Genomic DNA, 15,505 nt, shown 5'->3' with positions numbered 1-15,505 from the left:
GTATGTATGTATAGGTTCTTTATTTTAGTAAATTAGCTGAATTGAACACAGTTCTGCTTTCAGGTTGTTCATATGGGGCACTGAGTTTCGATTAAAGGAAAAAAATAAGTGATCGTAGCATCAGACTGCAGCATAAATCGCAAGAAGTAAAAAAAAAATTTGAATACTTTCTGAAGCCTAAATCTATATTTGATTACAACAAATTTAACTAAATATATATAAATATGTAAATCTTGATGAAAAACATAGCTTCACATTTTCTTTCACTTTTTGACATCAGTTCACTTCTGTTTTAAATGACTGAACCARAACAACTTTTAGCATCTAGAGGTTARTAACCCAAAASGCCAGTTTCTCATTGGTTACTTTACCATTAAGTTTGGACTTCCATGAACTTTCTCACACAGTTTGACTGTTCTGGTTGTTCAATTCTGTGTGTAGAGCTTTTTCTTGTGTCCCATTCTTTTCTCAGCACTGAAGGTATGACCCTATTGCTGGGCGGTATTACCAAAATTTTATATCCCAGTATTTTAAACAGTTATACCGGTATCACAGTATTTGACTGTATTTTTCTTTTCATGCATACCTGTGTGTGTTAACCACAGTTTCTACTGATTGGGAGGAAAATTACTGCAGTAAAGTGGCTAGAAAAGTGATGGCTTTTGGTAATTTAACCCAAAGCTTGCTTGTTTTGTCATATAGAGTAACTAAGTCATCTGCTTTACACTTACATTCACCCATTGACACACTGATGATGGTAAGCTACATTGTAGCCACAGCTGCCCTGGGGCACACTGACAGAGGCGGAGCTGCCATGCACCGGCACCACCGGACCCTCTGACCACCATCAGTTACATAAATGTGATATTTACATGACACTGAAGTTACATAACTTCAGGGTATCGTCAAAAACTTGACTTGAGGGTGCCAATTTTAGTTTTAAACAGTCTTAGTATGTTTGAGGCTGAGCTGTTGGAGCAAATTCTTGTGTTACCACCTGCAGTAACAAGTTTAAAGGAGACATGCTTTTAAATCCTTATTTTTCACAAATCATTCAAATCGTTCTATATAAAGTGGGACTGCAAAGCTTTGGTCTAAATTCCTCCTTGTAACTCCACAAGCCCCTCTTTCACCCCTTTTCTCAGGTGTGTCTCAGATCTAGGGTTGGGCATAATCGTATCGTCTGCAATTAATCGTCAGAAAAACATTAATCAATTATTTTTTGGCACTTGACGATTAATACGATTAATGCCACCAGGCAGAGTGACTGGAGATTTCCTCGGTCAGTCCGCTCGGTGCTCCTCTCCGCTTCAAATATGACGAACATTTAAATAAAAGTTCTGTAATTTATCTATCAACACAATCTAAAATTTGAGGTATAGCCTGAAGTCTGTGATTTTGACAGTTTGAAAAAGATTTTTACGAAGAGCTAATCTTTCCCACTAAATTGGTCAGGTGACTAAGAGTGTCCAGGGACTCCAGGGGATTAATCGTCAAATTAATCGTTATTGGCTAAACACCACAATTAATCGTGATTAATTTTATTGCCAATATCGCCCAACCCTACTCAGATCAACTCGTTATGAATCCAAACAAGGCACTTCATATTTCACCCCCTCTAGTTTCCAGACCGCTCCATTCTATACCGTTCAGCCAGTGTAGTTTCATAGCAGAGATACGACTATATAACGACGCAGAAACTTTTTATTTACAAATTAATTATCAAAAAGGGAAGACTTGTCCATCCAGCCTTACATGTTGGAGCCAGAGTCTGACCCAGAACCAGAGGAGAATGTAGACTACCAATAGGTAATTGGTAAGTCCAGACCTTTTTTAGAAGTTTTGTTGCAATATCTGTGACGCAATAGTTTAGAAAATGTCATCGAAAATAGAGAAAACTGAATGAATTGAAAAATATGACCCAAACAGGATATAAAGATATCTACGCAGCACCGGGAGAGACTAAATTAAACTTTTCTGCTCTTCTAGAGACTCCAAGTACACAACAAAATGCATTTACCATCTAAAAAAGTGGATTTTGCCTGATATGTCCCCTTTAACTCAACAGTTTGCAGAATATCGTTGTTTGATTCACATCAGAGCTTTTAAAGCCGATGCTTCTGTGCAACTACTCCTCCTTGCCTTTTGGGAACAAGTTATTTTTGGTCGTCACCCTCAGCTGTTATGTCTGCCCCAGCTTCTCTTTCCATACTTTCTGTGTACAGCTCTATCATTCTCAACACCTCCAACAATGACACTATCTTGCCTTGTGCTGCTTTATTTATAATGTGCATTCAGTGGCGCAGCAGGTAAAATGGTCCCCCACGAAACAGTTTATTGACTGACACGATGGTCCAAAAGTTGTTCAGGCTATTTAAACTGGTATGCAGTATGGAAAACTCATCACGTAAGAAAAAAAAAGTTTTTTTTAATATGAACTGGTATACCGCACAGCTCTAGTAGGAAAATGTTTTAAAAGCAGCAAGCCCTGTTTTTATCTGTCAGTTTAAACAGATTGTGTGTGTTTCTAATAGAGGTTTCTGTGTCTAGGTGCTACATAGAGTCCAAAGCTTCACCTGTAGCATGCCTCTGTCTCATCTTCTCTGGCTTCCACACTCTGAGTGGTCATTTCACTTCAAAATGATGGCAATCCAGAACAAAACAAAAATCTGTCTTTGACCTGCTTTTTGTTGTACATTATTGTCTCTCTCAGATAGACTGTTATGACTACAACAACAGCGGCTCTCATAACTTCATTGGATCCTTTCAGACCACACTCAGCCAAATGCAGCAGGCATCACAGTCATATGCGGTGAGCTCTACTATGTGTATTTGTTGGTTTGAGCCATTTTCTTCCCAATTATACAAAACACAGATTATAGGAATTGTCTGATCATCTCAGGCTGAGTTTGAATGCATCAATAGCAAGAAGAAGGAGAAGAAGAAAGGATACAAAAATTCTGGCATTATCATCATAAAACAGTGCAAGGTATTGTGGTCTATTATCTTTTAAAGTGTGTTTATAGTCATTTTATCAGGCAATCTTACWGTGTTTTTACTTCAGTATTTGTGTGACATATACTAGTGCCAATGGTTCAATGATTTCCTGTCATCTGTATTTGACTGCAGGTAGTGAAGGAGTACACTTTCCTGGATTACATAATGGGTGGCTGTCAGATCAACTTTACTGTGAGTGCTACACACTTTTATGAATCTTACCCCTTTTACCACTTATAGAAACTGTCAAAATGTTTAATTTTTTTTAATTGAATGGTGATACTGAACATTTGTTGCTTCATGCTGGGCCCAGATTGCTATAGATTTTACAGGCTCCAATGGGAACCCCACGTCACCCATGTCCCTCCACTACATCAACCCTCAAGGCTATAACGAGTATCTGGCAGCCATCTGGGCAGTTGGTAACGTAATCCAGGACTATGACAGGTGAATATATTGGTACGAGTGCAAAGTTTTTCAGGTTTAGGAGTTTATGGATTACATAATATGTGTAAAAGTTTTTTTCCATTTGTAAATGATTTTCCTCGCTGTAAAAGGGCAAAGTCTTTTAAAGTGGAAAATAACTTCAGACGTTTCCCAGACAGCAAAAAATAGCTTCTCTGAGATCATTGCTGAAACTATACTTACTGTATATTTCACTGTGACTTTACACTTAGAGGATTTTGTTGGTAGAGGAAATAAATCCACTGTAAATGATGTAAACGGTGGTGTTTGTCTTCTTTCAGAAAAATAGCTTAAAATGAAACTCAACAAAGCCTTTTTATGCCTTGGGGTGTGGTTCATTTGCAAAACACAAGTTTTGCTGGCCTTGGTNGGTTACTTTACCATTAAGTTTGGACTTCCATGAACTTTCTCACACAGTTTGACTGTTCTGGTTGTTCAATTCTGTGTGTAGAGCTTTTTCTTGTGTCCCATTCTTTTCTCAGCACTGAAGGTGTGACCCTATTGCTGGGCGGTATTACCAAAATTTTATATCCCAGTATTTTTAACAGTTATACCGGTATCACAGTATTTGACTGTATTTTTCTTTTCATGCATAACTGTGTGTGTTAACCACAGTTTCTACTGATTGGGAGGAAAAATACTGCAGTAAAGTGGCTAGAAAAGTGATGGCTTTTGGTAATTTAACCCACTGCTTGCTTGTTTTGTCATATAGAGTAACTGTCATCTGCTTTACACTCACATTCACCCACTGACACACTGATGATGGTAAGCTACATTGTAGCCACAGCTGCCCTGGGGCACACTGACAGAGGCGGAGCTGCCATGCACCGGCGCCACCGGACCCTCTGACCACCATCAGTTACATAAATGTGATATTTACATGGCACTGAAGTTACATAACTTCAGTCAAGTTTTTGACTTGAGGGTGCCAATTTTAGTTTTAAACAGTCTTAGTATGTTTTAAGCTGAGTTGTTGGAGCAAATTCTTGTTACCACCTGCAGTAACAAGTTTAAAGGAGACATGCTTTTAAATCCTTATTTTTCACAAATCATTCAAATCATTCTATATAAAGTGGGACTGCAAAGCTTTGGTCTGAATTCCTCCTTGTAACTCCACAAGCCCCTCTTTCACCCCTTTTCTCAGGTGCTTCTCAGATCAACTCGTTTTGAATCCAAACAAGGCACTTCATATTTCACCCCCTCTAGTTTCCAGACCGCTCCATTCTATACCGTTCAGCCAGTGTAGTTTCATAGCAGATATATGACTATATAACGACGCAGAAGCTTTTTGTTTACAAATTAATTCTCAATAAGGGAAGACTTGTCCATCCAGCCTTACATGTTGGAGCCAGAGTCTGACCCAGAACCAGAGGAGAATGAAGACTACCAATAGGTAATTTGTAAGTCCAGACCTTTTTTAGAAGTTTTGTTGCAATATCTGTAACACAATAGTTTAGAAAATGTCATCGAAAATAGAGAAAACGGAATGGATTGAAAAATATGACCCAAACAGGATATAAAGATATCTACGCAGCACCGGGAGAGAYTAAATTAAACTTTTCTGCACTTCTAGAGACTCCAAGTCCACAACAAAATGCATTTACCATCTAGAAAAGTGGATTTTGCCTGATATGTCTCCTTTAACTCAACAGTTTGCAGAATATCGTTGTTTGATTAACATCAGAGCTTTTAAAGCCGATGCTTCTGTGCAACTACTCCTCCTTGCCTTTTGGGAACAAGTTATTTTTGGTCGTCTCCCTCAGCTGTTATGTCTGCCCCAGCTTCTCTTTCCATACTTTCTGTGTACAGCTCTATCATTCTCAACACCTCCAACAATGACACTATCTTGCCTTGTGCTGCTTTATTTATAATGTGCGTTCAGTGGCACAGCAGGTAAAAKGGTCCCCCACGAAACAGTTTATTGACTGGTACGATGGTCCAAAAGTTGTTCAGGCTATTTAAACCGGTATGCAGTATGGAAAACTCATCATGTAACAAAAAAAAAGTTTTTTTTAATATGAACTGGTACACCGCCCAGCTCTAGTAGGAAAATGTTTTAAAAGCAGCAAGCCCTGTTTTATCTGTCAGTTTAAACAGATTGTGTGTGTTTCTAATAGAGGTTTCTGTGTCTAGGTGCTACATAGAGTCCAAAGCTTCACCTGTAGCATGCCTCTGTCTCATCTTCTCTGGCTTCCACACTCTGAGTGGTCATTTCACTTCAAAATGATGGCAATCCAGAACAAAACAAAAATCTGACTTTGACCTGCTTTTTGTTGTACATTATTGTCTCTCTCAGATAGACTGTTATGACTACAACAACAGCGGCTCTCATGACTTCATTGGATCCTTTCAGACCACACTCAGCCAAATGCAGCAGGCATCACAGTCATATGCGGTGAGCTCTACTATGTGTTTTTGTTGGTTTGAGCCATTTTCTTCCCAATTATACAAAACACAGATTATAGGAATTGTCTGATCATCTCAGGCTGAGTTTGAATGCATCAATAGCAAGAAGAAGGAGAAGAAGAAAGGATACAAAAATTCTGGCATTATCATCATAAAACAGTGCAAGGTATTGTGGTCTATTATCTTTTAAAGTGTGTTTATAGTCATTTTATCAGGCAATCTTACTGTGTTTTTACTTCAGTATTTGTGTGACATATACTAGTGCCAATGGTTCAATGATTTCCTGTCATCTGTATTTGACTGCAGGTAGTGAAGGAGTACACTTTCCTGGATTACATAATGGGTGGCTGTCAGATCAACTTTACTGTGAGTGCTACACACTTTTATGAATCTTACCCCTTTTACCACTTATAGAAACTGTCAAAATGTTTAATTTTTTTTAATTGAATGGTGATACTGAACATTTGTTGCTTCATGCTGGGCCCAGATTGCTATAGATTTTACAGGCTCCAATGGGAACCCCACGTCACCCATGTCCCTCCACTACATCAACCCTCAAGGCTATAACGAGTATCTGGCAGCCATCTGGGCAGTTGGTAACGTAATCCAGGACTATGACAGGTGAATATATTGGTACGAGTGCAAAGTTTTTCAGGTTTAGGAGTTTATGGATTACATAATATGTGTAAAAGTTTTTTTCCATTTGTAAATGATTTTCCTCRCTGTAAAAGGGCAAAGTCTTTTAAAGTGGAAAATAACTTCAGACGTTTCCCAGACAGCAAAAAATAGCTTCTCTGAGATCATTGCTGAAACTATACTTACTGTATATTTCACTGTGACTTTACACTTAGAGGATTTTGTTGGTAGAGGAAATAAATCCACTGTAAATGATGTAAACGGTGGTGTTTGTCTTCTTGCAGAAAAATAGCTTAAAATGAAACTCAACAAAGCCTTTTTATGCCTTGGGGTGTGGTTCATTTGCAAAACACAAGTTTTGCTGGCCTTGGTTACATTACAAAATTGCAAAAATGGCTACATTTCCAAATTATCTTTTTTTTTTGTTACCTAACTGAAGTTATTTATAGCTGATATTTAATTCACATTTAACCTAAAATATAGGAATGAAGGAGCAAATGTACTGTATCAGTCTGTATGTTAGGGCTGGGCGATATGGCCCAAAAAAAGAATTCTCCGATTTTTTTCACCCCAAATTCGATTTTTGATTTTAATCCATTTTGTTTCCCACTTAATAGAGTGCCTCTGTTTGAGGTGTCCAAACAAATTTGTCATACTCCTGCTTTTTGTAGCAAGAGCCTTCAAACAGATTTTGCAGTGAGGTGTTCGTTGCTCCAAGTCCGAGGTTGCAAAACCTAACCAGTTCCAGATAACAGATGGAACAGTGCCTTTTTTGAGAAGTAGATCCTCTTTGCTAGCTGCCATATTGTCATTTTGTGTACCAAGCATCTTGAGGGACAGATGGGGTGACCTCTGAACTACAGAAGGCCTAAAGAGTGCACTGGTGGGAAAAAAATCTTGATTTTCCCAAAATCAAATCTTTATAAATGGCAAATTTGAATTAGTCGATTAAATCAATTTATTGCCCAGCCCTACTGTATGTTAATAATTACCAGGAACGTTTATGTAAAGGTTTCTACACTTTCTGCTTTAAACTGGCAGTATCCATTTTCCTTGTCTAAAAATATTTTATTTACTTTTGTAAGTAAGCTTACTTTGACAATAACAATCAGTTTWAATCACTTTTCTTCGACAGTGACAAGATGTTCCCTGCCTTTGGTTTCGGTGCTCAGATCCCTCCGACGTGGCAGGTGATTTTATCTGCTGTCCTGTAATGTGCATTTGTCTCTTTTAGATACGTTTGTTTGGGACTCATGACTAACATCTGTTTGTGTTTTCAGGTCAGCCACGAGTTTCCCATCAACTTTAACCCGTCTAACCCATTTTGTCAAGGTAAAACCAGATAAAAAACCTGAAATGTGTGTCTTGTTGTGGCTTGTTTTGCAGTAGTGCATAAAATTATGTTCAGTATGCGTATGAGATTCATTTGACTTTAACCCAGTTTTTGTAATGATCTGTAGGTATAGAAGGTGTGGCCTTTGCCTACCAGCAGTGTCTACCTCAGGTGAAGCTTTACGGCCCCACTAACTTTTCCCCAATCATCAACCATGTGGCCCATTTTGGCAGACAGGCCATGCAGCAGCAGACTGCCTCTGTGAGTAGCTGAAAGGAATTTTTCTTTTCTTATCTGTCAAACCTCAATAAAATCATTTAGAAGTCCTTCCATTGAAAAAGTCTGCCTGAGCTTTTACATGAGGTAGTGCTATTTTTGGCATTCAGCTTTATATCATTTTTTAATGTCATTCCCTCATCAAAAACATGCCCAGAGTGTTGCTTTGACTCATTCATGCATTTTTGAGAAATGCTTGAATCTCCTATTGTAGCCACGTGGAGCTGCCTAAACACTTGCTAGTACAAAGCTCCGCTTATTTGTACAGAGCTCCTCCCTGGAGCTCATTGTGCAGCCAAGCTTCTGCCCCACAGAGCACCCCTCCCCCGAAGCATTGTTGTGAAAATGTGCTGAAGTGGGAGTGTTGGAAATGGTAGGAGGTTCCTAAAGAGGCCAGTTTCAAGGCATTTAGATATTGTTGTGTTTGAAGTCACTGGAGGGATGGTTTTCTCCTGGGGTTTAATCTCTGCCGTGATGTGGTGGTCAAAAGAAACTCTGCTGGCCTGTTTGTTTCAAACAGTGAAGCTTTATTCAAACACAGAGCCTACAGTGAAGGACTCCCCTGAACCTTATGGTGCGTTCACACCGAACGCGATTTCAGCTTCAAAATCGCAGCCAACGCTGAAGTTTGAAGCTTGTGCACTTTGAGATCAGACGCTGGACATCTGCGCTGCACGGCGACAGCCGCCCCGCCCTCCCTCCTCTGTCCTCTGTCGGGCTCTGTTTAATGTCGGACGAGGAAGTGGCTTTGCTTTATTTACAGAGGGCAAGAGCGTGTCACATTCGTCAGATAATTAATTCATAATTAATTCACCAGATAATTCAGAGTAGAGGCTCACAGCTGCTTTCAGGACTATTTTTCCAGTCTGATGAGTCGCTGTCACGCATTGCTGCGGATCAGGACACGACTGCAGGCACTCATTTCAGCTAAAGAGCAGGAGCTCCGTCTGTTTCAGGTTAGTGGACMTCATTCAGTAAACTGTCCCGTCRGGAAATATGTCRCTACGTCACACRGTGGAGTCTCTCTGATTGGTTGACGCTGCGCGTCGAGCTGCAAAAGTTCAGATTTCCCAACTTCAGCGATTTGGACGATTTGGACGATTTGGACGATTTTGGACGATCTGAGCGTTCGACGCTCAGATCGTCCAAATCGTCCAAATCGCGCTGCTCTAATCGCGCTTGAGGCGCCGCAGAACTTCCCGACGTTGCTTGAAGCGCGTCCACCATAGACTTTGTATGTAAACCTGCTGCTCCTGACGCTGAAATCGCGTTCGGTGTGAACGCACCATTAGGGAGACTCTATGATCCCACCCAGATGAGAAACAGACATACAGTTGTACTGGGCTTATGCTGTTTGTTAAGGGTTTCAGCATCATTATCACATTTCCCATCCTGGTCCAAACAAATACGCCCTTTCATCTTATTTCAATTTTGGATCATCCTGTTTCAGATACTACAATAGACTATTATGCAGAGTCTAATTTATTTTTGATAAATACAGCATTGTCATAACAACTGAAGGTGGCATAGCTACTTGATTGTGGTATAAAATTAAACTCTGCATCTGGAAAATCCCAACCTTTAATTAAACGTAAAATTCAACTGACATTTAAAAATAGGTATGCAAATGGGATTGCTGACATTCTCTTAAAACCAAAGTCTTTTCTGCAAAGTTTTGAAGAGTGTAGGTAAAAATGACTTCTCTCTACATTTTGTTTTGTGTAAATATTTCACAGAAACACTTGGACCTGTTTAAACGTTTTATTTTCAGACAACAAACACATCTTAATTCTGCCTCTTTTGCTATCCTTAAGCAATACTTTGTCCTGCTGATCATCACGGACGGAGTGATCACGGACATGGATCAGACGCGCGACGCCATTGTTAAAGCCTCTCGGCTGCCCATGTCTATCATCATCGTTGGGGTGGGAGGAGCAGACTTCAGCGCCATGGAGTTCCTGGATGGAGACGACGGGATCCTGCGCTCAGCTACAGGCGAGGCCGCCATGAGGGACATCGTCCAGTTTGTGCCGTTCAGGCAGTTTCAAAACGTGAGCCACTACACGCCATGAGTTGCACTGTTTGTGAAGATGCTGCACTAGAAATAATTTTTACATGTTGCACGTCTTATTTCAGGCAGGCACAGCAGCCCTTGCACAATGTGTACTGGCAGAGTTGCCTGATCAAGTGGCCTCCTTCTTCAATTTATTTGACCTGAAGCCCCCCAACGACCCTTGCCCTTCCTAGATATGTACGAGTACCTCGACTGATTCACTTACCGTTTCCCTCTTTCTTTTCTCCATTAAATCCTAGCTGCATGATGGACACAAAATGACCTGCAAAAAAATGGCATCATTTTGTGTCTTACAGTATGAGTATGGCTTTATATCATCATATACCATGTGTGTGTGTGTGTGTGTGTGTGTGTGTGTGTGTTTGTGTGTGTGTGTGTGGCCGGGGTACCAAATGAGCTGACTCACTAACACTTTGGTTTGGACCACTATCTTTAAGGCTTTCCTCATATTTTACACTCAGTACCCCAGTATGACAGTGTGTCTATGGTAGCTTCGTGGTCAGTGCCGCGGTCTTGTAATCTTGAAGCTGCAGGTTAGAGCCTCAGCTGCATCAGGAAGAGCGTTCGGTCTAAAACAATTGTCAAAATTTTCATGCGAGTTCACTCACTCCGGTAACTACTAATGACAACAGAATTGGCCAAAAAACAAAAAGAAAATAAAAAGAAAAGAACAAAAAACACTGTGAAAAAATACTATTAAATTGTGTTTAAATATATTAAAAATAAACATCTAAAATATCAAAACTCTTTTTTATATACTTGTTAGAATTTTGGGTTTGATGTAACAAAATTTTTGAGCACTTGGATTTGGGCATTTTCTACCATTTTTTGCCGTTCCTCTCAATCTGAGTTTGGATGGGGACTGTTGGTGCAGCCATGTTCAGGTCTTTCCAGAGTTCAGCAAGTTTCAAGTCAGGGCTCTGGCTGGTCCACTCTAGAACATTCACAGTTGTCCTTAGCCACTCTTGTGTTGTCTTTACTTTGTCATTTTAGACATTGTCATGTTGGGAAGTGACCCAGTCCAGTCTGAAGTCCTGAGTTCTGTGGGAAAGACAAGGTTGAGGGCAACCCTGACCTGGTTCCTAGACCCTGCTGCTGCTTAATAATACCCTCAAAAGCACAACGCTGCCACCACCATGCTTCACTGTTAAGATGGTGTTGGGCAGGGAACTGTACTTTTAAGCAATATAAAAACAGAAAACATACTTGCCTTTTCTATATGCAAAACAATTAATTTATGCCTTTCAAAAATGTTTCCCCTCCCTCCATCAGCCTAACGCTGGTTTAGTCCGTTGTACAACTGATTAAGAAATTGCAGGTGTGTGGGAGGCTGCCTGAGGACTGAAACGATGGATGAATAAATACTTATTGGTAATCACTCGTTACACCAATGTGGTGAGCAACTCCAGGGAGTTACATTACATTACATTATTAATTTATACATCCTGCCCACAAATGGCTCTTATTAAATCTCCCTGTTTATTGTCCAACACCAGTAATGAAACAGAATTTCCACCCTTGGTCGAACAGTTTAGTCTTAGCAGCTTTAAAGTGGTTTGAAAACATATTCACCAAGACTCTGTTCTGGTTCTGGGTCTTAGTTCCATCTCCACACAGGAGTTGTTAAGCTCAGTCATGTTGTTGGTCACCCCTCTCCCTCTACCAGCTCCTGGATAAGTATTGGTTGGACCAACCTACTTCCATCTGAGAATTATGGAGGTCAATATGTTCTTAAAGACCTTCAGTGTAGCACAGTATTCTCATAACTTTCCTTAAATCTGCACCTTGGAACAATCCTGTCTCTGAGTTCTGCACTCACTTCCTTTGATCTCAGGGGTATTTTTATTTATTTTTTGCTCTGATGTGCAAATTTCCAATAAGCAGCAACAACAAAGTAAATCCAAAATAGGTACGGAATACCGATTGTGATGCTAAATGTATAAAAGGTTATCCACCTATAGAACCATTTTGTTACTTCACCCTCCTCTCCTTATTATACTGTATTTATTTTGAAAATAGCCTAATAATGTGCTGCAATATAGTAGAGAAAAAACAATGAAGTATTTCATCTGTGATTTTCCTTGGATCTATCCACAACAACACAAACTAAAACATAAAACTGATAATACGCTCCTCTTCATTCGATGTCAATAACAACAAATCATTGTCATTTAGAAAAGGAGGTTTCTGAGCCAAATTTCAAGTTCTGTAGCAAAAAAATCTGAATACTTAGGTGAATCCTGGTTTTAATTTTTACTAAATTTACATATTTTAAAGACTGATTTTATTTTGTCATTATAAGGTACTAAGTATATTATATAAAAAAAATGAAATCATCAGGCTGCAACAAATTACAAAATGTAAATGGACTTTGGATACTTTCTGAAGCCATTTTTGTGCATATTATTGAGGAAAGATTCAGATTTGTTTACACTGATCACCAAACCACCCTGCTTTTATTTAGTTGGCTTTTAGTGTCCCTGCTTTCTCTTTATAACGCTCGCATATTTACATAATTTATACTTACTTGACCTCGCATTGTTTTGGTCTCTTCTTTTCTTTTTAGTGTCCTCAGGAAGCACTCGCTCAGTGTGTCTTAGCGGAAGTCCCTGGTCAGGTGACCGGTTTCTTCAACACAATGAATCTGAAGCCGCCTCACGGCAACAGTCCTGCCTCTGAGCTGCAACCATCAGTGCCCYCGAGCGATGTTTTCTGAGAAACCACCTTCCTCTGCCAAACCCACGTTGACCCCTGAAACTGTGTGTAAGCTGTTCCAGGCTTTTTAATGAAACCTAATGGTTGTGTTGGCATGTGACATTCAGCATGTTCAAATTTGTAAATTTTATACAGCCTTTTCACTTTTAAGAAGTTCAGTTTGAATAAAAAAACACAACATTTCCTTACAAGTTCTTAACACAATATCTATGATTTGCTTTGGTCAAAACAAGATAACAGTTAACAATACCAGTACTTTCTGTTTTGCTTTTATTTTCACCTCTGTGTACTCAACAAACCTGAGAGCTCATACTAGCACACTACGAAACACTGAAATACTTGAATGTTAGTTTCAGAATATTCTGAAAATCTCAAACACCGTTTGGTCGTCACAAATAAGTGTTTTAAATGATTCRTTTAGGTTCAAACTCCTCACAAGTCATTAAGTAGTTCCAGGTTAGTACTCCTCCATCTCTTACAAAAAGCTGACTTTGTAAACCTGTGCTTCAACTTTTCAATTAGTAGTCAGATAACCTTGTCAGGATATAAAACATAACACAGAAATAAAGTGCTGGTAGGGCTCTGTTAGGGTGTTGTTTTTGTTATGCTAAAGATGATTTAATAGCAGCACAGCAATAAAACCTAATGGAAAACTATTGTTGATATGAAACAATAAAAACAGACTCCCCTCAGTAAAATCAAAATTACTTGAAGGTCAAATTGAGCAGCATAAAGAAGATATTTTCAAATCGTGAGGGGGTGTAAAAGAAGTGGCAGTTTTATTATTGTTATTGCTCCATTTTGGTCTCTTAACTTTTCATTTAATATAGTTTCTTGATGGAAGTGTTAACACAACACAGGCAGGAGGACAATTATTCTTACTGCACGATGGAAGCTGTGGTGACACAAGACACATTTTCTATGTGCAGGCTCACATTTGTTTAGCCAAGACTTCTACACAAATCCATGTAAAAGAGGACAAAAGAGATGGGAACAATCATAACGACTGACTGTTTTAGAGCAGCTCACTTGTACATTCTTCTTCCTTCCTTCTCTCTGAGGGTCAGAAAGATTTGTGTTCACCTGATCCACCATGGTTTCTATGTTACTCCACTTTGACTGTCTGCCTTCTCTGTCCAAAAAATGAAAACGACTGTGCTCAAAAGACTGTTCCTTATCCTCAATATGCAAATGGACTGCAGAGCTTTTCTTTACTCAAAGGTCTGAACACGCCTCGCTGCAGGCACTCATCTTCTGCTTTTGTAAATATAAAAAAGTGCATTTGCCTTCATTGGATATTGCTAGTCACCCAATAAGTATCAAATTATTATTAGAGAACTAAAACATAAAAAAGATCATTGTAGTCACACTTAACCCACTAAACTTTCAATTTCAGAAGTAGATTTAGTGTTGCTTTTTTTAAAATATTGATCAAAATTCTTGTTTTTTGCACATATTATATGTTGGCAAAATAAGACTTGCTGTGAATAGCTTGAGAATTCACAACATTTATTCTCAATATTTGTACAGGAATAGTTAAGTTATTTAGCCTACTCAAATCCAACAGGCTTTTTTGCCCTGACAGACAACATTGTTTTAAGTTTGTCATCATAGACACACACTCCAGAACAACAGTACACGGTAAAACATTAGAAAAACGTTTACCATTTTCTAAGCTAATTTTTCATTTTCTTGACTGACGTGTCAGTTTAAGAGATTGGATTTTTTGGGGGCCTTTTTAGCAAACAAGCTTGATTTGTTTTAGTTTTTTTTTTTTAAAGMGCTGAGGCAGCTAATCGCATCACAGGACAAATATGTTGATGAAGTACCTGGTGTGCTTTAAGTGATGTCATTTGTGATCTTTGTTATATTTTGTCTCATGTCCCCATGTCACTTAAATCTCTCTATTTTGTCTTTACCATTGCATGGTACCTTAGAAAATGTAAAATTGTTTCAGTTTAAATTACAGAGCGTTAACAAAAGCTTTTCTTACTTACCTAATGTTTACAGAATACTTCGAAGCACAGGTGACTGGTTATAATTATTTGTACTAACGAAGTCTGATGTCTAACTCACCAAGAAAGATTTTGTGTGCTAAACTGTTTTTTTAAACTATAAAAATAGAAAACATTCACTTTGTCTTAAATACCTATCATAATCCTGAAAGATACATATTTTTACTTAAAGGTTCATAAATTTATTATTGAGTTAATATGTTGTTTACACTTAAAGCTATATGTATGCAATTTTGCCATGTATATTGTTTTAACTGTGCAAAAAAATTCATAATCTGAAGTTTGAACCAATTTTTTTAAAAATGTAAAATTATCCTAGTAGGTGTCTCTGCAGTACATAGAGGGAGTTTCTAGTTGCGTGAGTGGAGTTTGTCCTAGCTGTGATTGGATAATAGGTGGAAGTTGGGTGTGGGCGGAGGTTGGAAAAATTGGGATTGGTCATATTGTCTTGTGGGGCAACTTAAAGGAGGATGTAATTTTAATAGTAAAATTATTGTGAACATGTATAAACATAATAAATTGACTTCAAATTTTGTGCAGCAAGAACCTTCCAACCTTCAGTTTATCACTAAAATTGATATTAAAGTG

At 38.7% G+C, this 15,505-nt stretch overlaps 1 protein-coding gene across 1 annotated transcript in view; it reads left to right on the top strand.

Annotated features, from left to right (window-relative positions):
• Positions 1-15,250, top strand: part of LOC106521121 (copine-3) — a gene marked incomplete at its 5' end in the record, with an annotated part of 23,983 nt that extends 8,733 nt beyond the window's left edge. The window contains 9 exon segments of the mRNA XM_014013542.1: positions 5,759-5,857; positions 5,948-6,034; positions 6,175-6,234; positions 6,356-6,489; positions 7,640-7,694; positions 7,785-7,836; positions 7,965-8,098; positions 9,928-10,164; positions 12,754-15,250. Coding sequence (XP_013868996.1) covers positions 5,759-5,857; positions 5,948-6,034; positions 6,175-6,234; positions 6,356-6,489; positions 7,640-7,694; positions 7,785-7,836; positions 7,965-8,098; positions 9,928-10,164; positions 12,754-12,903 — 1,008 coding nt within the window.
• Positions 15,251-15,505: the final 255 nt, after the last annotated feature.

Source organism: Austrofundulus limnaeus, unplaced genomic scaffold (assembly GCF_001266775.1).
Source record: "Austrofundulus limnaeus strain Quisiro unplaced genomic scaffold, Austrofundulus_limnaeus-1.0 Scaffold103, whole genome shotgun sequence".
Classification (NCBI taxonomy): Eukaryota; Metazoa; Chordata; class Actinopteri; order Cyprinodontiformes; family Rivulidae; genus Austrofundulus; species Austrofundulus limnaeus.
Note: the sequence above shows the minus strand (reverse complement) of the source record. Positions and strands in the feature narration are given on the sequence as shown.